The sequence below is a fragment of the Oncorhynchus masou genome, chromosome 33, assembly GCF_036934945.1.
Source record: "Oncorhynchus masou masou isolate Uvic2021 chromosome 33, UVic_Omas_1.1, whole genome shotgun sequence".
Lineage (NCBI taxonomy): Eukaryota > Metazoa > Chordata > Actinopteri > Salmoniformes > Salmonidae > Oncorhynchus > Oncorhynchus masou.
The window spans coordinates 43,963,506-43,991,332 of NC_088244.1; the positions used below are offsets into that span (position 1 = coordinate 43,963,506).

Below are 27,827 nucleotides of genomic sequence, written 5' to 3' on the forward strand. Positions count from 1 at the left end.
GCTGTTGCACTGCCAAGTCAAAGGGTCATGCATACCATCCGGATGTGTGATCATGTTCTCCGTAGCCGACGTGAGGAAGACCTTTAAACGGGTCAACGTTCAAGGCCAGACGGATTACCAGGACGTGTCCTCCGGGCATGTGCTGACCAACTGACAGGTGTCTTCACTGACATTTTCAACATATCCCTGACTTGAGTCTGTAATGCCAACATGGTTCAAGCAGACCACCATAGTCCCTGTGTCCAAGAACCATAAGGTAACCTGCCTAAATGACTACCGACCCGTAGCACTCACATCTGTAGCCTTGAAGTACTTTGAAAAGCTGGTCATGGGTCACATCACCATTATCCCAGAAACACTAGACCCACTCCAATTTGCATACCGCCCCAACAGATCCACAGATGATGCAATCTTATTGCACTCCACACTGCCCTTTTCCACCTGGACTAAAGGAACACCTACTTGAGAATGCTATTCATTGACTGCAGCTCAGCGTTCAACACCATAGTGCCCTCGAAGCTCATCAATAAGCTAAGGATCTTGGGACTAAGCACCTCCCTCTGCAACTGGATCCTGGACATCCTGACCACCCCCGCCAGGTGGTGAGGGTAGGTAGCAACACATCTGCCACGCTACCCTCAAAACGGGGTCCCCTCGGGGCGTGCTCCGTCCCCTCCTATACTCCCTGTTCACCCATGAATGCATGGCCAGGCACGACTCCAACACCATCATTAAGTTTGCTGACGACACAACAGTGGTGGGCCTGATCACTAACAACAACAAAACAGCCTATAGTGTGGAGGTCAGAGAATTGGCCGTGCGGTGCCAGGACAACAACCTCTCCCTCAACGTGATCAAGACAAAGGAGTTGATTGTGGACTACAGGAAAAGGAGGACCGAGCAAGCCCCCATTCTCATCGACGGGGCTGCAGTGGAGCAAGTTGAGAGCTTCAAGTTCCTTGGTGACCACATCACCAACAAACATGGTTCAAGCACACCAAGACAGTCGTGAAGAGGGCACGACATACCTATTCCCCCTCAGGAGACTGAAAAGATTTGGCATGGGTCCTCAGCTCCTCAAAAGGTTCTCCAGCTGCACCGTCGAGAGCATCATGACTGGTTGCATCACTGCCTGGTATGGCAACTGTTCGGCCTCCGACCGCAAGGCACTACAGAGGGTTGTGCGAATGGCCCCAGTACATCACTGGGGCCAAGCTTCCTGCCATCCAGGACCTCTACACCAGGCGGTGTCAGAGGAAGGCCCTAAAAATTGTCCGACTCCAGCCCCCCTAGTCATAGACTGTTCTCTCTGCTAACGCACGGCAAGCGGTACAGGAGTGCCAAGTCAAGGTTCAAGAGGCTTCTAAACCGTTTCTACCCCCAAGCAATAAGACTCCTGAACACCTAATCAAATGGCTACCCAGACAAACTCTACCTACATGTACATATTACCTAAACTAACCAGTGCCCCCGCACATTGACTCTGTACCAGTACCCCCCTGTATATAGTCTCGCTATTGTTTTTTACAGCTGCTCTTTAATTACATGTTACTTTTATTTCTTATTCTTAATTAATTAATTTTTAACTGCGTTGTTGGTTAGGGGCTCGTAAGTAAGCATTTCACTCTAAGGTGTACACCTGTTGTAGACCTTACAGCGCATGTGACTAATAAAATGTCATTTAGTTTCATGTGTACTATGGCAGCTAAAAGCTGAATTACAGTAACATGTACAAGAAACACATTTCAATAAAATAGAGGCAACAAAATCATAATGAAAGGGGAGTGAGGCAAGGATGGCGGTAGAACAGAGGTTGGAGAGTGCATCTTGGTCACAGCACGGGAGGTAGGTGGTCAGAGACGGGTCTGCAACCATCGGCACACCTCGCTGTCCCTGACATCTTCAGCCTCTCCAAAGAACACGGATTTAGATTTTTTTGTGGCCTCCTTATGGATGCGGTAGGTACTGTAGCAAGTCCTTTGCATTACTGTGTAGCACCCACTTGGGAGATGCCACGGCAGCCGCTGGCGCCAGAATGCCTACCACACATCGGTAATCATAGTAGTCCTGATATCTCCGCAATCCTCTCACTGCACTTCTCCACTGCCGTTGAAGCCGATGTCCGCATTCTAACCAAAACAGCTCCCAGTTCCAGCAAGCTAGCATATACTTTTCAACATCGCAGTGTTATAAAACCTGGACAGATGAGATTATGAATCAATTCTTATTTAACTATCAAAAACAAAGTGGATAAAAAGGCACACAACTAAATGTTATGTTACTATATAGTAAGCTTCTGCTTACACAACACAATGTTGTCGATGCAGAGGTGAAGGAGCCATGTCAGGAGTCTCTGGATTCAGCCCCAGTGGACACCACAGCCAGGGAGCAGCGCTACATGAGCGGGCACTACTTCTTTGAGTACCTGGTGGTGGTCAGCCTCAAGAAGTCCAAAGAGGGGGCCTACGAGCCGCAGATCACCTACCAGTTCCCCAAGGTGAGTCCGCTAGTTGGACACACTGCATGTCTCCCGAAAGGGATATGAAGGAAAAATGTGCAGAAATTAAACGTGCATTGGAAGTCCTTGAAGATTAAAAGGGAGGTAGGATAAAATAGTTCAGGTAGGCCTTCAGCAAGGAAAGTAGGAGGGTTGCTAAACATCAGACAGGCATCCGGTCGTGGACTAAGTTGTGATAAAACGGCAGAGCACTCACAATAACACAGGCAGAGATCTAGTTGATCTTAGAACGCTAATTAGAGTGCATTCAGAAAGTATTCAGACCCCTTGACTATTTATACATTTTGTTACGTCACAGCCTTATTCTAAAATGGATTAAATCCCCCACCAATCAATCTACACACAATACCCCATAATGACAAAGCAAAAACAGGTTTTGAGATGTATTAAATAGGTAAATGTATCACATTTTACTTAAGTATTCAGACCCTTTACTCAGTCCTTTGTTGAAACACCTTTGGCAGCAATTACAGCATCAAGTCTTTTTGGGTATGACACTACAAGCTTGGCATATGTATTTGGGGAGTTTCTCCCGTTCTTCACTGCAGAACCTCTCAAGCTTTGTCTGGTTTGATGGGGAGTGTCACTGCACAGCTATTGTCAGATATCTCCACAGGTGTTAGATCGGGTTCAAGTCCGGGCTCTGGCTGGGTCACTCGAGGACATTCGGAGACTTGTCCAGAAGCCACTCCTGCGTTGTCTTGGCTGTGTGCATAGGGTCGTTGTCCTGTTGGAAGGTGAAACTTTGCCCCAGTCTAGAACAGGTTTTCATCAAGGGTCTCTCTGTACTTTGCTCAGTCCATCTTTCCCTCTCCTGATGTGTCTCCCTGTCTCTGCCGCTGAAAACTATCCCCACTGGATAATGCTGCCACCACCATGCTTCACCATAGGGATGGTGCCAGGTTTCCTCCAGACGTGACACTTGGAATTCAGGCCAAAGAGTTCACTCTAGGTTTTATCAGACCAGAGAATATTTTTTTCCTTTAGGTGCCTTTCCATCTGGCCACTTGAACATAATAAAGGCCTGATTTGGTGGAGTGCTGCAGAGATTGTTGTCCTTCTGGCAGGTTCTCCCATCTCCACAGAGGAATTGTGGAGCTGTCAGAGTGACTATCGGGTTCTTGGGCACCTCTCTGATAAAGGCCCTTCTCCCCCAATTTCTTAATTTGGCCAGTTCTTGGTGGTTCCAAACTTCTTCCATTTAAGAATGATGGTCACTGTGTTCTTGGAGACCTTCAATGCTGCAGACATTTTTTGGTAACCTTCCCCAGTTCTGTGGGAACTTGTATAGACCGGTGTGTGCCTTTCCAAAAAAAGTCCAATGAATTGAATTTACCACAGGTGGACTCCAATCAAGTTGTAGAAACATCTCAAGGATGATCAATGGCAACAGGATGCACCTGAGCTCACCTGAGCTCAATTTCTAGTCATAATAAATGGTCTGAAAACTTATGTAAATGAGGTAGTTAAAATGTAGATTTGCGAAAAATGTATTGTTTTCGCTTTTTCATTATGGAGTGTTGTGTGTAGATTGAGGAAAAGGCTGTAACGTAACAAAGTGGAAAAAGGGAAGGGGTCTGAATACTTTCCAACTCTCGGTCGCTCTGTCTCTCACTCAGAGGGATGGGATGGTGAGATTCCAAAGAGAGGAGGAGGAAAAGACCCTGAAGGCCATCACGCTCTTCTGTTTCCCTGAGGGGATCAGCTGGGCCCCCCTAACAGAGTACCACAGGTAACGCAGCACCTGATATGAATGTCCTTTATTTTTTCCAAGTGGGAAGGCTGGGTGTGTTGATAATCAAATATAAATGCTCTTTCACACATTTCTCTAGTGAGACATTCTCCTTTGTCTTGACTGAGATCGATGGCAGTAGAAGGAATGGATACTGCAGAAGGCTACTGGTAAGTTTCACTTTGGTTTTTCACTTCAGATGCTCTACCTTAAGATGTATTATAGTGTGACAAATGTCTCCTTATTCCTCTGTCTGTTTCTCCATTGTTCTCGCCTAGCCCCACGGCAACGGAGCGCGCCCCCCTGAGGCCTTCTGCATCATTAGCAGGCTGGCTTGTTTCGGGCTCTTCTCCAAGGTAACCCGCTCAAAGGTTATTGGCTTTCGGCTGTCAACAATGAGTGTTTTGCACAGAGACGGCAGCATGGATGAGTTGAACTGGCAGAAACCTGGGTGTAATGATGCTTACTCAGATTTCACCATTAAAGAGATACAGGCCATTTTTTTCGTGTTTTTGAACTGATACAATCAATTTCCATACACTGCTACATGCTCCAAAAATGCTAGCCAGGAGATTCTGGTAGATAACCAACGAACAAACTTAAAAGCAGTTTGGACAAGATGACAACACTGTAGGTAAGTCTGTAAAATAAGTTAACTTTAAAAAAAAGTTAACTATCCCTTTAAAGCTACAAAGAACAAGGTAGTTCTCACCTTATCACAGTTTTGTGGAAATCCCTTGGAAATGTCAACAGCACCTAACCTCTCCTATCGGAAAAAATAAAAAGGTACACTCTTCCACTTAAGTAGAACTGGATGTGATGGGCACCTCTTGCAATTCTGACAACTCTTCATACTTTTATTCAGTCGTGTGTGTGAAATTGGACTGTGTTACTGTGTTTATGTAACGATGTGTTATGGTACGAGGAAATTACTTTGATGTATGAGCCTGGTATGGGGGTTTTGAAATGTGCTAGTTTGTACGGTTCATATGTTCTCCCTCTCTGTCTCCTCGCCACGCGCTCTCACCACTGGTGTCCCCCAGGGCTCTGTTCTAGGCCCTCTCCTATTCTCGCTATACACCAAGTCACTTGGCTCTGTCATAACCTCACATGGTCTCTCCTATCATTGCTATGCAGACGACACACAATTAATCTTCTCCTTTCCCCCTTCTGATGACCAGGTGGCGAATCGCATCTCTGCATGTCTGGCAGACATATCAGTGTGGATGACGGATCACCACCTCAAGGTGAACCTCGGCAAGACGGAGCTGCTCTTCCTCCCGGGGAAGGACTGCCCGTTCCATGATCTCGCCATCACGGTTGACAACTCCATTGTTTCCTCCTCCCAGAGCGCTAAGAACCTTGGCGTGATCCTGGACAACACCCTGTCGTTCTCAACTAACATCAAGGCGGTGGCCCGTTCCTGTAGGTTCATGCTCTACAACATCCGCAGAGTACGCCCCTGCCTCACACATGAAGCGGCGCAGGTCCTAATCCAGGCACTTGTCATCTCCCGTCTGGATTACTGCAACTCGCTGTTGGCTGGGCTCCCTGCCTGTGCCATTAAACCCCTACAACTCATCCAGAACGCCGCAGCCCGTCTGGTGTTCAACCTTCCCAAGTTCTCTCACGTCACCCCGCTCCTCCGCTCTCTCCACTGGCTTCCAGTTGAAGCTCGCATCCGCTACAAGACCATGGTGCTTGCCTACGGAGCTGTGAGGGGAACGGCACCGCAGTACCTCCAGGCTCTGATCAGGCCCTACACCCAAACAAGGGCACTGCGTTCATCCACCTCTGGCCTGCTCGCCTCCTACCACTGAGGAAGTACAGTTCCCGCTCAGCCCAGTCAAAACTGTTCGCTGCTCTGGCCCCCAATGGTGGAACAAACTCCCTCACGACGCCAGGACAGCGGAGTCAATCACCACCTTCCGGAGACACCTGAAACCCCACCTCTTCAAGGAATACCTAGGATAGGATAAAGCAATCCTTCTCACCCCCCCTTAAATGATTTAGATGCACTATTGTAAAGTGGCTGTTCCACTGATGTCAGAAGGTGAATTCACCAATTTGTAAGTCGCTCTGGATAAGAGCGTCTGCTAAATGACTTAAATGTAATGTAAATGTTGTGGCACTTTATCATTAGCCCCTGTCTGTGGTCAAAGTTGAAGTAGCTGATTTTTATAAATCATAATTCACTGTTTTTCAGTGGTGCCCCAAATGTTTTGACATGAATATTGACACACACCACCACTACACTATCACTTAGGCTAGTGGGAATACTAAGCCCCACAGTTTACTTCCTCATATACTTATTTCTGCTGCACCATTTCATTGTGGTTTCTGTTGGTTTTGTGAAGGGCTTGGAAATTCACCCACTGAAATGTGCACTGAGGGTGTGTGTGTGTGTGTGGTAATTGTTATTATTCCAGTGGTGCACAATCCAATGACTGAGTTGGAATATTCCTGTCGATCTTCTGGTGCAGATCTTTGACGAGGTGGAGAAGCGACACCAGATCTCCATGGCGATGATTTACCCGTTCATGCAGAGCCTTAGGGAGGCAGCGTTCCCCGCCCCAGGCAACACTGTCAAGATCAAGAGCTTCGTTCCCGACAAGGGCACCGAGGTTAGCACCCTGACTTAGCCACATTACTAAGTTAGTATAGCACAAGACGATGTTGACACCTACCATCTCAGATTGTGTTGAAATAATTTCTTTAGTTAGAAACCGACGATTAGCATTCCTGAAACATTACTTTGTTGAAATATAATTTGATCTCTAGCATCCAATTCGGAGCATAATTATTTGTAACAATGAGTATGAGGAATCCAATGATAGGCTCAAAAGCCACCGACGGAGCACCTACACACCAATCCCACCCCAACAACCAGCCAGTAGGCAGTATCAGTTCTCTGTCTGACCATGGAGCTGAGGCTTGAACTATTGCTTCTTTATCCTATGTAATGTTATTCCCTGTGAAATTTATTTTCACCTGATTGAAGTCGCTTTCATTAGTTACCATAAATTAGTGTGAAAGTACCAGATTTTACCCGCTACATGTCGCTCTTCCTGCTACTGTCAAGGCCATTTATCAATTATTCTGGTCTCTTTATTCATTTTAATCACAACATTTTCTTTGCAACCTTGGGTAGAAAACCAATAGCTTTTTCTGATGAAAATAAATTGTGATCATTCTCACAATTCAAGCCAGTCCTCCATGAAAGCAATTCAGTTTGTCCTTCTCTTAGGTTTAATCTGTGTCCAGGAAACGGACACTCTGTGTGGTTTATTGTCTTCAAAAAAGGTCTGGATTAGTTAGACCATTCCTGGTTTAAAGCAAACCATTAGGCCATAGCAGTTCTGATGGCTTCAATGTTATGGTCTTCAATGGTAAACGTCCCGAACACACTGTCTGGTGTTGGGTTTAATGGTAAATATCACTAATCATACTACATATAAAGATGTTTTCTAGTAATTGTATTGAAAAACATATGACTGCCACGCAATGGTTTAGAATTGTATTTTATTGTCACAACATTTTAGTCATAGCCCATTTCTCCATCAGTTTTTTGCATGTAGGAAAAGTCTTCATATGAGAATTGCACCATAGAGATGGCCCTCAGAGCTGCCATTTGTTGGACAATTCAAGTAGAGTTGGGTTGAAGCATTAGGTTTCTAAGAGAAGGACTTGCTTTCAGGAGAATGTACAAAAGGGTGTGGCAGGAGCAGGAACAGCAGCATCTAGTGGGCAAAACCTGGGGGCGTATTCATTACGCCGATTCTGTTGCAAAATGTTTCTTAAGCGGAACAGGGAGAGGCCTACCTGAATTTGTCCAATATTGTTGTTTTGCTCTGTTTACTTCTGTTTGGTTCTTAAACGGTGAACGTGTCCATAATGGATACACCCCTGGTACTTTCACACTAATTTATGGTAAATAATGCAAATGACATCAATGGCTAATTTCTCTGAACAGGGAAAAAACCCATCAGAATCACAGGGAATACATTGAATGGGTGAGTAAGCAGAACTCCAAGCCGCAGCTCCATACTACTTCTCAGATATAGAGAACGGATACTGGTTGTTGGGGTGGGATTGGCGTGGGGTTTAGGAGGTCCATGTGTGACTATTTTATCGGATTCATCATGTCTACCCAATGGTAGGATGTTGTTGGGTCCAAATTGTATGTTGGGTACTATATTTGTTGAATATTGTGAGTCCTATAAAATGGCCAAATTGGTTGCAATCAATTTAGTTTCAAATGTTCATTTCAACAAAATGTTTTATGGCTTGCTGACATGACACGACTCCATGGTCTTCCTTGAGACTTGGGTGGTATTCATTAGGGCACATCATAACAAAACATTAGGATGATGGGAATAATTGGTTGTAATGAAAACCAGAATACACAGTTCCAAAAGTTGAGAAATGTCCACGTTGATTGGTGATGAGCAATATGGTGGAAACATACTCTGTCACCAATCTGATTATCCAGGCCAGGAGAAAATAGATTCTGGATGAGGGGTACTCCTCTTTCAAGCTACAGGAAGTCAAAATAAAGCACACAGCTCGAGATCTAGGAGACACAACGCTAACAAGATGCACAAAGCCAGTTGGACGGACACACACACAGCTAGTGAAAAAAGGAGACCATGCCAGCAGGTGGAGATGCATTGACTGAACAGAAAAGGAAATCCGTTTAGCCTGGGATAATGCTGATAAGAAAAGAGATGCACGAGGGCAGAGGTGACACACACTGCCAACGTGACAATAGGAACGTCAATGTCTGCAAGAATAGTGGACATTTGTGTACACACATTCCACAGTGTGTATGTTTAGTCATTTGCATTCATTTTGGATAACCCCAAGTTACTGCTCTGGCACCATTGGGGAAAGTGTGGTGTATATGACTGGTTAAACAAAACATCTGTGTGTCTACACACACAGCACTGATATGTGTGTGTGGTGCTGCGTCTGAACCTGCCCTCTTACTCAATGTTCCCCCAGGGCCAAAATCCCAGTAACACCAATCCCCTCCTGCAACATTCCATCTTTCAGGTCCTTTTTTCCACAATTAACCCCCACACATACTCTAGTTGTTGCTGTATTGTATCTGTACGTTTAGGTGTGATTACTTTAATAAACTGCTCTACATTTCAGCAAGTACACTCATTATGAAAAATTGAGGCTGAACTATGCCTCTGAAAAATCAACTGTGCCGCAGATGTGGCTGGGACATGCTTTCAATGGGACTATTGTAGTTAATTAGGAGGGTACCCCGACTAGGATTCAAACCCTGTCCCCATTGACTGCCATCCCAAAATCTTTGCCATTATACCAAGAGTTAAGCCATGCTTATCAAGAGGCTGAACTATCTCTAGGTAAAGTTGTTCCCCGCTTTGCTCGCATTACAAAAAAATAACAATAATCTATGAAACAATAAATCAACGTTATTACCTTACTGTATGTAACATGTTGGTGACGGTGGGGACATTTACTGTATATAACAATAAGAATCTCCTCCAGATCATCAGTCTGACGCGTCCGTTGGACTCGTGGCTGGAGCACGTGGACTTCCGCACGCTCTTCCGTTGCTTGACCAATGAGGAGGTGGTGCTGGTGTTCGCTGCCGCCGTTATGGAGCGACGTATTGTCTTCATAGCCGTGGAGCTCAGGTACTGCTCACACACACACCATTATTTTAGTCGTCTCAGACACACATGCGTCAACTTCATCGATTGAGAGCTTAACTACTTCACACAGTGACACACACACACACACACTGAATAAGTCTGACCCCTCCACAGCACCCTGTCCCAGGTGATCCACGCTGTGGCCGCCCTCCTCTATCCATTCACCTGGCAACACACCTTCATCTCCATAGTCCCTGAGATCCTCATCGACGTTGTTATGGCCCCCACCCCCTACCTGCTGGGAGTGCAGAAGCGGCTAATGGATCAGGTCACGGACCAGACCGACGTGAGTCCCCCTCCCCATTAGCCTTGGACACCCTGATCATGTACATTCCGAAAGCTATGGGAACCTGTCGGCCATAAGACTCTAAACAGGGGTAAAGAACGGTAGAGACTTTGAATAATAGAAGGATGCCCCCCTGAGACTACAGCAGTTTTAGCACCAGAGAAACGTTAAGGATTAGAGCTGCTAATGTGTGCTTTTCAGAAGCAACCCATTACCCCAAAGCACTTGGATAGGTATAAGCAATATGGCAAAGTCTGCTAGCCTCTCTGTTAAAGCGCAGGAACTTCCAAGGAGGTAGGGGCTAAGGGGTTGTTCCTGGATCAGAGCCACGGTCTATCTCAATTCATCTTTCCTTGCCACCTCAACATTTTGGAAGAGGTCAAAGGTTCCCTCCCCTCAGACCTTCTCCTCCAATGCATTCTGATGAAGTGAAGAGGCAAAGAATCAAGGATAGATGATTTGAGAGATCCCCTGAATGACTGGATGGAAAGTTTGGGAGTCTAGTTGTAATGGTGATGGATTGGTGTTGAAATAGTAATTCTAGGCTCTGTTCTCCCTAACACAGCTCCTTGTGGTGGACTTGTCAGAGGATCGGAAGGACACTTTCCTAGTTCAAGTAAGTGTCTGAAATATCTGTCCTGTGTTGTCTGAAGAGTGGAACGAATGGCCTACATTTACAGACACAATTAAGTATCACATTTACTTGAATGCATGCTTTTGAATTGAAATGATTTTTTCACTGTTTTGCACTTACATATGCACTATGCAAAAATCGCTCCACCATTTCCTGGTTGCTAAACTTCTAATAGTTTGCCTAATTTTAGTTTGACAAGACAAGCAAGTATAGTGTAGAGCAGGAATGGGCAACTGGCGGGGCCCCTCTTTGAAGGCCCTCATATACAGTACCAGTCAAGAGTTTGACACCTACTCATTCCAGAGTTTCTTCATTTTTACTTTTTTCTACATTGTAGAATAATAGTGAAGACATCAAAACTCTGAAATAACACATATGGAATCATGTAGTAACCAAAAATGTGTTAAACAAATTCAAATATATTTTATATTTGAGATTCTTCAAAGTAGCCACCCTTTGCCTTGATGACAGCTTTGCACACTCTTGGCATTCTCTCAACCAGCTTCATGAGGTAGTCACCTAGAATTTGTGTAATTTTTTCTTAGGGCTGCAATCCCGTTAACGGGATCGATATGACAACAGCCAGTGAAAGTACAGGGCGCCAAATTCAAGACAGCAGAAATCTCATAATTAAAATTCCTCAAACATACATATATCTTATACCGTTTTAAAGGTAATCTTGTTGTTAATCCCACCACAGTGTGCGATTTCAAATAGGCTTTACAGCGAAAGCACCACAAACGATTGTTCGGTGACCCCCAACTCACAGAAAAACCCATACATTTTTCCAGCCAAAGAGAGGAGTCAAAAAAAGCACAAATAGAGATGCAATTAATCACTAACCTTTGATCTTCATCAGATGACACCCATAGGACTTCATGTTACATAATACATGTATGGTTTGTTCAATAAAGTGAATATTTATATCAGAAAATCTCAGTATACATTGGCGCTTTACGTTCACTAGTTCCAAAAACATCCGGTGATATTGCAGAGTCACGTCATTTCACAGAAATACTCATTATAAATGTCGATGAAAATAAAATTCTTAAAGATGGAAATATAGATATACCTCTCCTTAATACAACCCCTGTGTCAGAATTCAAAAGAACTTTACGGAAAAAGCAAACCATGCAATAATCTGAGACGGTGCTCAGAAAAAGAAAAAATATCCGCCGTGTTGATCGGAAATCACATTATAAATATTCCCTTTGATGATCTTCATCAGAATGCACTCCCAGGAATCGCGGTTCCACAATAAATGCTTTATTTGTTTGATAATGTCCATTATTTATGTGCAAGTAGCTACTTTTGTTTAGTACACAAATCCAAACGCTTGTGCAGGTCCATCCGAACATCAGATGAAAACTTCATAAAGTTATATTACAGGTCGAAGAAACTTGTCAAACTAAGTATAGAATCAATCTTTAGGATGTTATCATAAATCTTCAATAAAGTTCCAACCGGAGAATTCCTATGTCTGTCTGTAGGAAAGCCATGGAACGCATGTCCCTATCATGTGAAATGCGCGTGACCAGGACCTGGCTCTCTGCCAGACCACTGACTCAAAGAGCTCCCATCTGGCTCCACAACACAGTAGAAGCCTCATTCAAGTTTCTAAAGATTCCATGTGTTATTTCATAGTTTTGATGTCTTCACTATTATTTTACAATGTAGAAATAGTGAAAGAAGAACCTACTCAATCAAGGGTTTGAGTCAACGTTTTCCTGGTACTGTATATATATATTTTTTAACTTGGTGTGGTCTTCACTGACTGTTGCAAGTTAGAATAAAATACACAGGGTGCAATTTTGAAACTTGGTTGTGCATCAGCAGTTTTTTCACTTATGTCAGTCAGTCACTGAAAGTCACTCAATTAGCCCATGTCAGCTAACATTGTTTTAATTGGCCTCTCGACTAACTTAACAATGATCTAAACTTAGTAATTGTAGTTGAATTACCAGCCGGGGGGTCCCCATTTGTTTTTGTTAGACAGTCTTACTCAGATTTCATATTCAAAACTGCAAACATTTCTCTCTACCCTTGGCAAAAATGTGTTCAATGGTAGGAAATTGGCTGCAAAACAGCTAATTTTCTTCTCCGCCCCATGGCAAAATGTATAGAATTGCTGCAAACGTGCTTAGAAACTGTAACATTTTCTTTATGCCCCATGGCAAAATGTGTAGAATTGCATGATATTAACTCTAAAACAAAAATAAATGATCCACTTTCGAATATATTTTCAATGACCAAAAATATTGTATGTTCAGCTGTTTGAAGCTGGTGTACAAAACCGACAAGTAAAAGACACAAACAAAACTTAAGAACGGGAAGCATAGAAATAACACACACAGAACCGATTTACAGCTTCCTAGACTTGCTTTTAATGAGCAACAGATCTATAACTCACATTTCTATGTGAATTTGGTCAGGTCGCCCAAAAAGTTACATACTGCAGCTTTAAAACTATGGTGGGGGGTTGGTGTATTTTTTGCTTTGACATACAATTGAATACGGTTCCTCTGTTTCATAGATCGGGGATGAGAAGTCTATTCTGCCCCCTAAGCTTCAAGATGAAATACTGCAGGCACTAAGAAACAGGAAAGAAAAATCCAGTGAGTATTTTCATATAAAAAAGCTGATTATCCTAAATGCAAATGGTGTTGCATGGGGTATTCTTTTACGAAGTGTCCAGAGATGATCACACTTTTGCACTTGCAGTACCACATCAGGTGTTTAGATAGACATACTTTGACACAATTCAAATGTGATATGAATACATGCCTTTTATTAACTGTAACCTCTGAAAATACAGATGCCTAAGAAAAAATAAATGAAGAACTTGAGTAACTGAGGGATACAAAGTATATTGAAAGTAGGTGCTTGCACACAGGTGTGGTTCCTGAGTTATTTAAGCAATTAAAACATTCCATCATACTTAGGGGTCATGTATCCAGTTGCCCATCTGACTTTTTGAGAGGTCTCAAAGGAGCATAGGGGGTTTAAAGTTGGTTTCAGTCACTAGATCTCAACCCAATTGAACGCTTGTGGGAGATTCTAGAGTGGCGCCTGAGATGGCGTTTTCCACCACCATCAACAAAACACTAAATTCTGGAATTTCTCATGGACAAATGGAGTTCCAGACACGTGCAGAATCTATGCCAAGGTACATTGAAGCTTTACTGGTGGCTCGTGGTGCCCCAACGCCCTATTAAGACACTGTCTTTACGTTGGTATATCCTTTATTTTGGCAGTTGCCTGTAGATTGCTTTATGCTTTCTTTGATCTTTTCGAAGTAATGAGAGGTTAAGGAAAATTAGCATGTGTCATCATAGTAACACAAACTGGTGGAAGGTCAATGTGATGCCTTACTGTGGTACTGGAGAGCCAGAGTGTTATGGCTCATGAGCACTCCCAAATGACACCCCTCTGAGGAGCCACCTGGACCATGTGTGTACCATTTCCCCCTCAGCCGTGGAGGAGTTGAACAGCGTGGTCTCGGAAGCCTTCCTGCCCTTCTTCGTGAAGACTGTCGGCCATTTTGATTTGTACGTGACGCGGAACAGCAGGGGCCAGCCGGGGGTGTTCCAGAGCAGAGCCTTCTACAAGACCATCAAGTCCAAGACCACACGGCACTTTGTCAAGAAGTTCCTCCAGACCCAGATGTTTGACCTGTTTATCCAGGAGGTGGAGCAGCAGCCAGCGAGCCCCCAGCAAGGTGCTTGTGCGAGGGAGAGTTTATTTAAATTATACATACTTACATAACCGAACAGTATTTGAAAGATGCTACTTATGTGTTAGAAACCATTTCTGAAGTTGTTAACCATGGTAATGAAGCCAGCTTGTTCCTGGGGTATATGTCTGCTTATCATAAAGGAGTAAATTAATCATCTACTCTTTTTTTTCAGGAATTTTCCACAGAAAGATTGTTGAATACCAAGAACAGAAGAAAAAAGAGAAGGCAAAGAAGAGACACTAAGTATGAATACACTGTAAACGAGGCCATGATATTACATTTGTCATTTAGCAGACGCTATTATCCAGAGCGACTTAGTTTGTGCATTCATCTTAAGGTATATGTTGTTGTCTCACCTAGCCAGCTCATTCATAGTAAGTGCATTATCGTAGCCATCAGCCAAGTCAGTGGTAGTATGGGGGTGGGGGATCTTTGACCGGGCTTAAAAGGGAGGTGGTAGATAGGAGTACTCGGGTTAGGGTGTAGGGTAGAGCATAGCCTAGTGGTAGGGAGGGGCAGTTCCTCTTGCTGCTCCATAGGCAAGTACCATGGTCCTGTAGTGGAGGCAAACTTCAACTGGAAGCCAGTGGCGTGTGCAGGGTGACATGGGTGAACTTGGGAAGGTTGTTCGGGATAGATTGCAGGTGTTTGATGCGGGGAACACAGCCCACAGTGCGTTGCAGTAGTTCAGACAGGAGATGACAAGTGCCTGGATTAGCACCTGCCCTCCCTTCCTGCGTGAGGTAGGGTCGCACTCTACGGATGTTGAGTACGACCGAGACACTGCTTGGATGTTTGCAGAGAATGACAGGGTGTTGTCCAGGGTCACGCCAAGATTCTTTGTACTCCGGGCGGGGGATACCGTGGAGTTGTCAACCATGAAAGGAGAGGTCTTGGAGCGGGAAGGCCTTCCCTGTTAGGAAGAGCAGCTCCGTCTTGTCGAGGTTGAGCTCGAGGTGATTGTGTGTGTGTATATAAAGGATTTACTGTAGATGTGTGATAATATCTAGATTTTTAGATGTAGATGTAAATATTGGAAGTGAATAGTGTAGTTTATTGTATATAAAAAATAAATGGTTTACTATTGTATTTTGTTTTTCCTATTTTTCTCACAAATTTCAATCTTCTCTCATCGATGAAACTCCAACGGGCTTGGGAGAGGCAAAGGTGGAGTCATGCGTCCTCTGAAACATGACCCGCCAAACCGCGCTCCTTAACACCCGCCTGCTTAACCCGGAAGCCAGCCGCGACAGGAGGAAACACCACCCATCTGGCGACCGGGATCAGTTTGCTGGCACCCGGCCCGCCACAAGAAGTCACTAGAGCGCGATGAGCCAAGTAAACCCTCCCCTAAACCTGACGACGCTGGGCCAATTGTGAGCCGTCCTATGGGACTCCCGGCCACGTCCGGTTGTAGCACAGCCCCTCGGGAGGCCCAGTTTGATTTATCTGTATGTGAGCAAGAGTTTGTGTGAGAGGGGTTGGAGTAACAGTGGGTATTTTAATGTGCTGCTACTGTATAAAATGATACACTGAACAAAAATATAAACGTAACATGTAAAGTGTTGGTCCCATGTTTCATGAGCTGAAATAAATAAACCCTAGGAATGTTCCATACACACAGTGTATTTCTGACAGGTGTGGCATTTCAAGATGCTGTTTAAATATTTATTTTTATATGAACTGTAACTCAGTAAAATCTTAGAAATTGTTCTATATTTTTGTTCAATATAGATGGTTGACAAGACTAGATTCAGAATTAGTGTTGGCTTCAGTCTGTGTTACCATCTGAACCTGCTACGATCAATTAGATGAAGCAAAAAAAAATCTCGTTTTTTATGACCCTTTACTACTGCTTTCCAGTTTTTCAGTTCTGTTCAAGAAATATGTTGCCAAGTAAGATATCAACAGGTTAACACTGTGTGTGTGTGTTTACAAAAAAAAGTACAATAGCAGAAATTTGGTAGCATCAAAATTGTACATTACAGATGTAAAAAAGGCAAACTGGACTTAAAAAAAATTACTGTTTTTACCACCAAATGGAAGAATACTGACTGAAGCAGGGACAGACTACCTGGACCGGTCCAATAAGGAAAAACAAATGCTACATTGCAGAGGGACATCTGGGAATGCTGTCTTTATTTTTACAGAAACGTGGCTGAAGGACAATACTCAACTGTGCTATTCAACCGTTCGATCCATTTTCCATTATGAATCGAACGGCGGCTTATGGTGAGAGTAAGGTAGAAGTGTATGCTTCCAGATCAACATTTCCTGGTGTACCGAAGTTGAAAACATCTCTAGCTCCTGTTCACATGACCTGGAGTTTCTCATGCTAAAATGTCTCCCTCTCAGATGAGCTTAACACATTCTATGCTTGCTTCGAGGCAGACAATGCCAAGCCATTCAAGAAGGCTCTCGCTGCTACGGACGACCAGTGCTTTCGCTATCCGAGGCTGATGAGAGGAAAACTCTCCGGCCCAGATGGCACCCCTGGCCATGTCCTCTAAGTGTGTGCTGACCAGCTGGTGGATGTCTTCACAGACAGCCTGTCCCAGGCTGTTGTCCCCCCTTGCTTCAATGAGACCACCATCATCCCAGTGCCCAAGAAAACCAAGGTGAGATGCCCAAATGACTATCCTGTCATCGCACTCACCCCGGTCATCATGAAGTGCTTTGAGAGACTGGTCATGGCCCACAAGGCCAGCATGCCAGGCACGCTGGAACCACTCAAATTTGCCTACCACTCCAAAAGATCCATGGAAGATGCCATTTCCATCGCTATTCACACGGCCCTAACTAGGGCTATTGCAGTGACCGCATTACCGCCACACCGGCAGTCATGAGTCATGACCCGTTGAGCCTCGGTAATCTCCTTTTATGCACGCTGGACATGTAGTACCCAACTCACTAACGATCATCAGGTCGCTAATGGCCTATTACTCTGGGCTCTATTGTCCCTCTAACCACTCTGACATACAGTGCCTTGCGAAAGTATTCGGCCCCCTTGAACTTTGCGACCTTTTGCCACATTTCAGGCTTCAAACATAAAGATATAAAACTGTATTTTTTTGTGAAGAATCAACAAGTGGGACACAATCATGAAGTGGAACGACATTTATTGGATATTTCAAACTTTTTTAACAAATCAAAAACTGAAAAATTGGGCGTTCAAAATTATTCAGCCCCCTTAAAGTTAATACTTTGTAGCGCCACCTTTTGCTGCGATTACAGCTGTAAGTCGCTTGGGGTATGTCTATCAGTTTTGCACATCGAGAGACTGAAATTTTTTCCCATTCATCCTTGCAAAACAGGTCGAGCTCAGTGAGGTTGGATGGAGAGCATTTGTGAACAGCAGTTTTCAGTTCTTTCCACAGATTCTCGATTGGATTCAGGTCTGGACTTTGACTTGGCCATTCTAAAACCGGGATATGTTTATTTTTGAACCATTCCATTGTAGATTTTGCTTTATGTTTTGGATCATTGTCTTGTTGGAAGACAAATCTCCGTGCCAGTCTCAGGTCTTTTGCAGACTCCATCAGGTTTTCTTCCAGAATGGTCCTGTATTTGGCTCCATCCATCTTCCCATCAATTTTTACCATCTTCCCTGTCCCTGCTGAAGAAAAGCAGGCCCAAACCATGATGCTGCCACCACCATGTTTGACAGTGGGTATGGTGTGTTCAGGGTGATGCGCTGTGTTGCTTTTACGCCAAACATAACGTTTTGCATTGTTGCCAAAAAGTTCAATTTTGGTTTCATCTGACCGGAGCACCTTCTTCCACATGTTTGGTGTGTCTCCCAGTTGGCTTGTGGCAAACTTTAAACGACACTTTTTATGGATATCTTTAAGAAATGGCTTTCTTCTTACCACTTTTCCATAAAGGCCAGATTTGTGCAATATACGACTGATTGTTGTCCTATGGAAAGAGTCTCCCACCTCAGCTGTAGATATCTGCAGTTCATCCAGAGTGATCATGGGCCTCTTGGCTGCATCTCTGATCAGTCTTCTCCTTGTATGAGCTGAAAGTTTAGAGGGACGACCAGGTCTTGGTAGATTTGCAGTGGTCTGATACTCCTTCCATTTCAATATTATCGCTTGCACAGTGCTCCTTGGGATGTTTAAAGCTTGGGAAATCTTTTTGTATCCAAATCCGGCTTTAAACTTCTTCACAACAGTATCTCGGACCTGCCTGGTGTGTTCCTTGTTCTTCATGATGCTCTCTGCGCTTTTAACGGACCTCTGAGACTATCACGGTGCAGGTGCATTTATACGGAGACTTGATTACACACAGGTGGATTGTATTTATCATCATTAGTCATTTAGGTCAACATTGGATCATTCAGAGATCCTCACTGAACTTCTGGAGAGAGTTTGCTGCACTGAAAGTAAAGGGGCTGAATAATTTTGCACGCCCAATTTTTCAGTTTTTGATTTGATAAAAAAGTTTGAAATATCCAATAAATGTCGTTCCACTTCATGATTGTGTCCCACTTGTTGTTGATTCTTCACAAAAAAATACAGTTTTATATCTTTATGTTTGAAGCCTGAAATGTGGCAAAGGGTCGCAAAGTTCACGGGGGCCGAATACTTTCGCAAGGCACTGTAAATGTAAATGCAATTGAAAATCACATCAAAAACTTGTCATCAAAACATTGTGCTTTTAAAACTCACCTCACCGGATTGATCAATTTGAAAAAGTTCAATAACAGGTTGAAACTGAGTGGTTAACATTGGATGTTGTTTCAAAGCTTAACACAATGAAATGGACAGTGCCTTCTAAAGTGATGATTAATTCAAAACACCCATATGCATATTAGAGCTTATGGATACACACAGGCCTATATATATTAATTGAGTTAGCCTACAGAACATTATAGTGAATTTGTATTTTGAAAAGCCTACTCATAGGGCATTCTTTATATTTTCATAATTAATAGACTGACACATTAACTTTAGCTACAGAATATCTCACCACCGTGTGTATCGATCTCCTCCCCTCTGCCTTCATTGCTTTCTACAGCGTGTCGAGAGGGGCTGTCAACAGTTTAATGAAAGATGTTTCATTGTGAAAACATGTTGCTATTGATGTTCCCCAACAGATTTCACTTTGTTTCCCAAATGAAGCACTGGGTAACTGCAGGAACAGGGCTGAAGAGCCCATGGCATACATAGTTTGGGGTAATGTCACTTGTGCATGGTGAAATAACCTGAGTAGCCTCCCCCACATGGGATATATCGGTGGGGAAGTGGCCTCCATTCCTATAGAGGGCCTATGGATGACATGTCTCTTGCCCCTGTTCCTGCCCATTATGGGCCATTCTAAATCTAAACAAAATGTACATATTAGTAAAGACGAGATTAAATTGTGAATATTCTGATGTGTGAAATAATGATCGCTGGAGAAAACCGACCACAAGCTTATTTTGCAACTTTCTCAAATCATTAATAGCTTATAATTGCATCATGCAGCCCATAAGTATTTTGATTTCTAAGGCATATTTGTATCATTCACAACTGAAGTTGCCAAATAACACAAAAAATAGCATATAGGACTTGTTTCAAATGCTAACTTTTTTGCTCAACATAGCCACTTCATATGCGCAACAATGGCGTTTTGAGCCCCACCTGTTTAGCTAAAAAATACATATACAGTTCAAGTTGGAAGTTTACATACACCTTACAGGCTGACCACCGCTCACTTGCGCTCGCGTTGCAAAAATAAATGTTGATATCCATGTTATTCAATTATTGGACCCACACTGCTCGCGCGCGCCAACGAGCGTCTGCGTTGCCACGGCAAAATAGAAGTCCTTCCTATTTCTGACACAGACCGCGCTGCAAGTCCTGCTTCTCCCATCTCCTCATTTGTTTATAGAAGCAGGTTCTCACGTGGCATCTCCTCATTGGTTATACCCAAGTGGGAAAGACTAAATGTTTTGCCGGTCATCATGGTAATACTATGAAAGTTTAGATGCCAATCATCATATAAGTTCAAAGATGAAAAAGCCTGGGAGGAGGAGAGATGACTAGAAACGATGCGGTTGACCGTTTTATGTGTGGATTAATTGTCGGAGTAGAAGTCCTTGTGCATTTCCGGTAACATAACTATGTTTATATCCCAGGACAAATTAGCTAGCGTGCTGTTGCTAGCTAAATAGAACAAATCAGCTAGCAAGTGCAAGCTAACTAGCTAAATTGCCTTAATATTTAATGCTTTTCGACCTGTCCCCAAATGAATGTAATTGGTTCAGAGTTAGTATTGATATTTTAACCTGTGTGTCGTGATCGTGTTTGGTGTAGGGGGACAAAATGTATTTATGCATGATGGCACGCGCGCAGACAGTTTGGGTTCCGTGTCAGCCAACTACATTTAAACTCAGTTTTTCACAATTCCTGACATTTAATCCTAGTAAAAATTACCTGTCTTAGGTCAGATAGGATCACCACTTTATTTGAAGAATGTGAAATGTCAGAATAATAGCAGTGATTTATTTAAGCTTTTATTTCTTTAATCACATTCCCAGTGGGTCAGAAGTTTACATACACTCAATAAGTATTTGGTAGCATTGCCTTTAAATTGTTTAACTTGGGTCAAACCTTTCAGGTAGCCTTCCACAAGCTTCCCACAATAAGTTGGGTGAATTTTCATCTTTTTGTGATGGCCACTCCAATACCTTGACATTGTTGTCCTTAAGCCATTTTGCCACAACTTTGGAAGTATGCTTGGGGTCATTGTCCATTTGGAAAACCCATTTGCAACCAAGCTTCCTGACGGATGTCTTGAGATGTTGTTTCAATATATCCACATAATTTTCCCTACCTCATGATGCCATCTATTTTGTGAAGTGCACCAGTCCCTCCTGCAGCAAAGCACCCCCACAACATGATGCTGCCACCCCCGTGCTTCATGGTTTGGATGGTGTTCTTCAGGCTTGCATGCCTCCCCCTTTTTCCTCCAATCAAAACAATCGTCATTATGCCCAAACAGTTCTATTTTTGTTTCATCAGACCAGAGGACATTTCTCCAAAAAGTATGATCATTGTCCCCATGTGCAGTTGCAAACTGTAGTCTGGCTTTTTATGGCGGTTTTGGAGCAGTGGCTTCTTCCTTGCTGAGCGGCCTTTCAGGTTGTTGATATTGGACTCGTTTTACAGATACTTTTGTACCTGTTTCCTCCAGCATCTTCACAAGGTCCTTTGCTGCTGTTCTGGGATTTATTTTCACTTTTCACACCAAAGTACGTTCATCTCTAGGAGACAGAACGTGTCTCCTTACTGAGCAGTATGCCGGCTGCGTGGTCCCATGGTGTTTATACAGGGAGAGCTAGAAAGTTCAAGCGCCTTGGATGCTGCCATAGATTTACATTAGAAGTGCCCATATAAGAAGGCTCTAGGTCATTGGCCACAGATAAAATAACTTAAAATCACATTATATCTACCTTAGTTTTGGACTGATCATGTCAACATCATACTTTCAAAATCTTAGCTAGAAAGCTATTATAGATAAAACGTATCAGTGCTCATCGGCCATTGGACAAAGTTGGGTGGTTTGTAAAGAGAATGCGTATTCATTGACTACAGCTCAGCACCATAGTGTCCACAAAAATCATCACGAAGCTAAGGACCCTGGGACTAAACACCTCCCTCTGCAACTGGATCCTGGACTTCCTGATGGGCCGCCCACAGGTGGTAAGGGTAGGCAACAAAACATCTGCCACGCAGATGCTATCCTCAACATTGGGGCCGCTCAGGGGTGCGTGCTGAGTCCCCTCCATGTTCACCCACGACTGTGTGGCCAAGCATGACTTCAACACCAAGTTTGCTGATGACACAACCGTGGTAGGCCTGATCACCGACAACGATGAGACAGCCTATAGGGAGGAGGTCAGAGACCTGGCAGTGTGGTTCCAGGACAACAACGTCTCTCTCAATGTGAGCAAGACAAAGGAGCTGATCTTGGACTATAGGAAAAGAAGGGCCGACCAGGCCCCCATTAACATCAACGGGACTGAAGTGGAAAAAAGACTGAAAAGATTTGGCATGGGTCCCGAGAACCTCAAAAGGTTCTACAGCTGCACCATCGAGAGCATCCTGACTGGTTCTATCAACGCCTGGTATGGCAACTGCTCGGCATCTGACCGTAAGGCGCTACAGAGGGTAGTGCGTACGGTCTAATACATCACTGGGCCAAGTTTCCTGACATGACATCTAGGACCTATGTACTAGGTGGTGTTAGAGGAAGTCCCCAAAAATTGTCAAAGACTCCAGTCACCCAAGTCATAGACTGTTCTCTCTGCTACCGCACGGCAAGCGGGTACCGGAGCACCAAGACTTCGTCTCGGGCCGCCAAACCATGCCAATATATCCAATATAACATATTTGAATAATGAGTGACATTTTCATAAAAAACGTTATTTTGATAAATATGTTAATACTATTTCATCCTTCCACAAGATACAGTCCCGAAACAAATCTAGGGTTGCAACCCAAGCCAGGTGGTTAGGACACTCTTGTTCAGAGGAGCTAGCCAACAACACAGCTAACACAATCACTTCAAACTGAAGCTGGAAAGACTGCTAACTAGCTGCACTTAATTTCATTTGACCTTTTTTCAATCAACATTTCTTTGTATATATCCATAAAAATGATGCCAGCTGATTCATGATTTCAACTGGCTGAGAAACACAGCCTGTCTGTCTGTCTCGTCCTGACTCCCGACCCTGACACGTTCATCACTATGTGACAGCTGGAGATCAAATTTGAATATTGTTGCAAATGTCAGAAAGACAGACAGTAAGGTTTATACAAATCTCTGCTGTTGAAAACAACTAAATGCTAGTCTAAAAGAAATGTAAGATGATGTCTAGATGCTTTTTATAGTGGAGATCAAGTTTATAACTTCTCTGCCTGGGCTGATGAGACAGTGGATTGCGCAGTAAATAGGCATTTTAACGTCATAGATTTAGCCGGTGGTAACTTTAACCAATCAGCATTCAGCATTTATAAACTGGGTGGTTTGAGCCCTGAATGCTGATTGGCTGACAGCGATGGTATATCAGACCATATACCACGGGTATGATAAAACATTTAACTGTTCTAATTACGTTGGTAACCAGTTTATAATAGCAATAAGGCACTGCGGGGGTTTGTGATATATGGCCAATATACCACGGCTAAGGGTTGTATCCAGGCACTCCGCGTCAATACCCCATAATGATGAAGTGAAAACAGGTTTTCATCAAATTTAGTAAAAATTAAAACAAAAGTACCTTATTTACGTACGTATTCAGACCCTTTGCCATGAGACTTGAAATTGAGCTCAGGTATATCCCGTTTCCATTGATCATCCTTTAGATGTTTCTACAACTTGAATTTACCACAGGTGGACTCCAATCAATTGATTGGACATGATTTGGAAAGACACACACCGGTCTATAAAAGGTCCCACATTTGACAGTGCATGTCAGAGACAAAACCAAAGCCATGAGGTCGAAGGAATTGTCCGTAGAGCTCCGAGACAGGATTGTGTCGAGGCACAGATGTGGGGAAGGGTACCAAATCATTTCTGCAGCATTGAAGGTCCCCAAGAACACAGTGGCTTCTATCATTCTTAAATGGAAGAAATTTGGAACCACCAAGACTCTTCCTAGAGCTGGCCGCCCGGCCAAACTGAGCAATCGGGGGAGAAGGGCCTTAGCCAGGGAGGTGACCAAGAACCCAATGGTTACTCCTTCCAGAAGGACAACAATTTCTGCAGCACTCCACCAATCAGGCCTTTATGGTAGAGTGTTTAGACAGAAGCCACTCCTCGGTAAAAGGCACATGACAGCCCGCTTGGAGTTTGCCAAAAGGCACCTAAAGGACTCTCAGAGAAGCAAGATTCTCTGGTCTGATGAAACCAAGATTAAACTCTTTGGCATGAATGCTAAGCATCACATCTGTGGGAAACCTGGCAACATTCCTACGGTGAAGCATGGTGGTGGCAGCATGATGCTATGGGGATGTTTTTAAAGCGGCAGGGACTGGGAGACTAGTCAGGATCGAGGGAAAGATGAACGTAGCAAAGTACAGAGAGATCCTTGATTAAAACCTGCTCCAGAGCACTCAGGACCTCAGATGGGGGGAAGGTTCACTTTCCAACAGGACAAACACCCTAAGCACACAGCCAAGCCAATGCAGGAGTGGCTTTGGGACAAGTCTCTGAATGTCCTTGAGTGGCCCATCCAGAGCCGGACTTGAACCCAATCGAACATCTCTGGAGTGACCTGAAAATTGCTGTGCAGCAACGCTCCCCATTCAACATGACAGAGCTTGATAGGTTCTGCAGAGAGGAATGGGAGAAACTCCCCAAAAAAGGCTGTAATCGCTGCCAAAGGTGCTTCAACAAAGTACTAAGTAAAGGTTCTGAATACTCATGTAAATGTAGTGGTGGAAAAAGTACCCGATTTGTCATTCTTGAGTAAAAGTAATGATCTTTAATAAAAGATGACTCAATAAAAAGTGAAAGTCACTTTGCTTCCAATTGGTTCCAATTATACTTAAGTATCAAAAGTAAATGTAAAGGTATGAATCATTTAAAATTTCTTATATTAAGCAAACCAGATGGCGCCATTTTCTTTTTTTAAATTAATTTACGGAAAGCCAGGGGCTATCTCCTAGACTCTGACATTATTTACAAATGAAGCTTGTGTGTTTTTGTGAACGCCAGATGAGAGGCAGTAGGGTGTTTTTTTTACACCACTGTATAAATGTGATATTTCAGTTTTTTTTTATTTTATACATTTGCAAATATTTCTAAAAACCTGTTTTTGCTTTGTCATTATGGGGTATTGTGTGTAGATTGATTGGTGGGGGATTTAATCCATTTTAGAATAAGGCTGTGACGTAACAAAATGTATAAATAGTCAAGGGGTCTGAATACTTTCTGAATGCACTCTAATGAGTGTTCTAAGATCAACTAGATCTCTGCCTGTGTTATTGTGAGTGCTCTGCCGTTTTATCACAACTTAGTCCACTACCGGATGCTTTTATTTTTTGGATGCCTGTCTTCGATGTTTAGCAGATTTAAAGTAGATTTTAAAACCAAATACTTTTAGACTTTTACTCAAGTAGTATTTTACTGGGTGACTTACTTGAGTCATTTTGTGTTAAGGTGCTGTATCTGTACTTTTTCCACCAATGTTTCAATGTATATGTTCCAAAGGTGCACATCAGTAGCTTGGAGATGCTAAACGTGTTCATGTTAATTAACGTCCATTACCGTGAGAACTGCAGTCTTTCGCATGACAATAAACAGCTAACAAAATGTAATGACCCGCCACAGCCTTAACCCTAACACATCTGGACAAGAGGAACTCCTATGTGAGAAGGCTGTTCATTGACTACAGTTCAGCATTCAACACTATTGTTCCCTCCAAGCTCGACACCAAGCTTAGAGCCCTGGGTCTGAACATCACCCTCTGCAACTGGAACATGGACTTCCTGACGGGCCAGGAGTAATTTAATTTGAGCCTGAGAAACTGTCCCTACAGGCAAAGAAAGTAAAATGTGTTTACATTCCTTGCCTACAAGTGGAACACGTGTTTCCAAAATGCAATGCTTTTCCATTGTCGTTTAACAGATCCATTCAGTTCCCACTGTTGTGTCCCCTTGTAATGTGTCAATGTCTGCAGCTTCCCTGTGTGCGTGTGCATGTGTGTTTGTGAGCCCGCGCCCACAGGATGTCCCGGCCTGTGGTACGACACCCCAATTTCAACCAGGATGTAGAGCGCCCTGCAGGTATACTGTCATGGTGGTGGTTTTCTGTGAAAGAGCAGAACAACACATCCATACCTGACCCAAGCTGTCACACATTCCAAATGGAAGAAATGATATTTGCCTCGAGGTGAGAAAAAAGAATAGGGAGCTGTAGCACCCTCAGCACCCCTACTTCGTGTGTGTGTTTCAAGTCACTCGTTCATGTCATATGACTAACAAAAGTACCCACTGTAACTTAACTGTAGAGAAACAATGAAGCCACATAGATCATCAAACTAATTGCTCCACAATCCCTGCTAGGTCTAACTGAACCAAACACATCCTACTGGGCACGCACATCAATTCAACTTCTATTCCACGTTAGTTCAACATATTTTCATTGAAATAGCGTGGAAACAACATTGATTCAACCAGTGTGCCCAGCGGGATACTTTTTGCTTCGTAAATAACATCCATGACACTAGATTTGTTCTAAGCAGTCATTTCCTTGGCTGACATTCAAAGCCACACTCCACCATGACTGAATTCCCTGGAAGTTTTCAACCGGGAATAGAATCAAGTCCATGTTCAAGCAGTGTGTTGAACTAGGTCACAGAGGAAACAAACTATCAGTTCTGCAAACTGCCACCCACTTTAACAACATTTTCAGCCACTAAATTCTAGTAGGCTGATTGGGAGTATAGACCGCTTCATACTTTTAGTAAGACCACTCAACTATTGTAACTGATATGGAGTGTGTTTGTGTGTGCCTGCTGCATGCGTGCACCTGTTTTGTATTTTCTAAAAAGGAAGATATGCTCAGCAGTGTTTCCTGTTGTGTACTCAAAGAACACTAACCGTTTAACCACAGCCTTCTTAAATCTGTAGAAAGACCACTCGTGCTTGAGTGGAAAGCATTGAGATTACTGCATCTTGAAATTACTTCATATTACGGGAAGCAATTATGGTGCCTGTATAGCCTATTTAAAACAAGATGTTTTAGAATTTGATTCAAGTTATTTGCTCTCCTTTTTAGGCTTCATCAGTTATGAATGTGGGGGCGGCAGGTAGCCTAGTGGTTAGAGCGTTGGGCCAGTATCCGTAAGGTGATAGATCGAATCCCCGAGCTGACAAGGTAAAAATCTGTCATTCTGCCCCTGAACAAGGCAGTTAACCCAATGTTCCCGTAATTGTAAATAAGAATTTGTTCTTAACTGACTTACTTAGTTAAATAAAGGTGAAAAAATGTCTTGCTTATTGAAAACATTTGGCATGTTCAGCCATACTGCAATTAAGAGCAGGCCTTGCCCCTATATCAGTGTGAATGATAAACTACCTGACCAAAAGTATGTGGACACCTGCTCGTCGCACATCTCATTCCAAAATCATGGTCATTAACATGGAGTTGGACCCCCCCTTTTGCTGCTATAACAACCTTCACTGTTCTGGGAAGACTTTCCACTAGATGTTGGAACATTGCTGAGGGGACTTGC

The 27,827-nt window shown here is 43.4% G+C and overlaps 1 protein-coding gene across 4 annotated transcripts in view; it reads left to right on the forward strand.

Annotated features, from left to right (window-relative positions):
* Window positions 1-16,213, forward strand: part of LOC135527394 (DENN domain-containing protein 2D-like) — a 44,526-nt gene extending 28,313 nt beyond the window's left edge. For 2 of the 4 annotated variants that reach the window (XM_064955915.1, XM_064955914.1), the window contains 11 exons: window positions 2,328-2,497; window positions 4,138-4,250; window positions 4,351-4,420; window positions 4,529-4,606; window positions 6,734-6,874; window positions 9,774-9,922; window positions 10,055-10,226; window positions 10,792-10,842; window positions 13,394-13,475; window positions 14,333-14,578; window positions 14,769-16,213. In XM_064955915.1, the coding sequence (XP_064811987.1) occupies window positions 2,328-2,497; window positions 4,138-4,250; window positions 4,351-4,420; window positions 4,529-4,606; window positions 6,734-6,874; window positions 9,774-9,922; window positions 10,055-10,226; window positions 10,792-10,842; window positions 13,394-13,475; window positions 14,333-14,578; window positions 14,769-14,839 (1,343 nt within the window). In that variant the 3' untranslated portion in view covers window positions 14,840-16,213. The remainder of the gene's footprint in view (window positions 1-2,327; window positions 2,498-4,137; window positions 4,251-4,350; window positions 4,421-4,528; window positions 4,607-6,733; window positions 6,875-9,773; window positions 9,923-10,054; window positions 10,227-10,791; window positions 10,843-13,393; window positions 13,476-14,332; window positions 14,579-14,768) is intronic. The other 2 variants (XM_064955912.1, XM_064955913.1) reach the window with 2 other exon arrangements.
* Window positions 16,214-27,827: the final 11,614 nt, after the last annotated feature.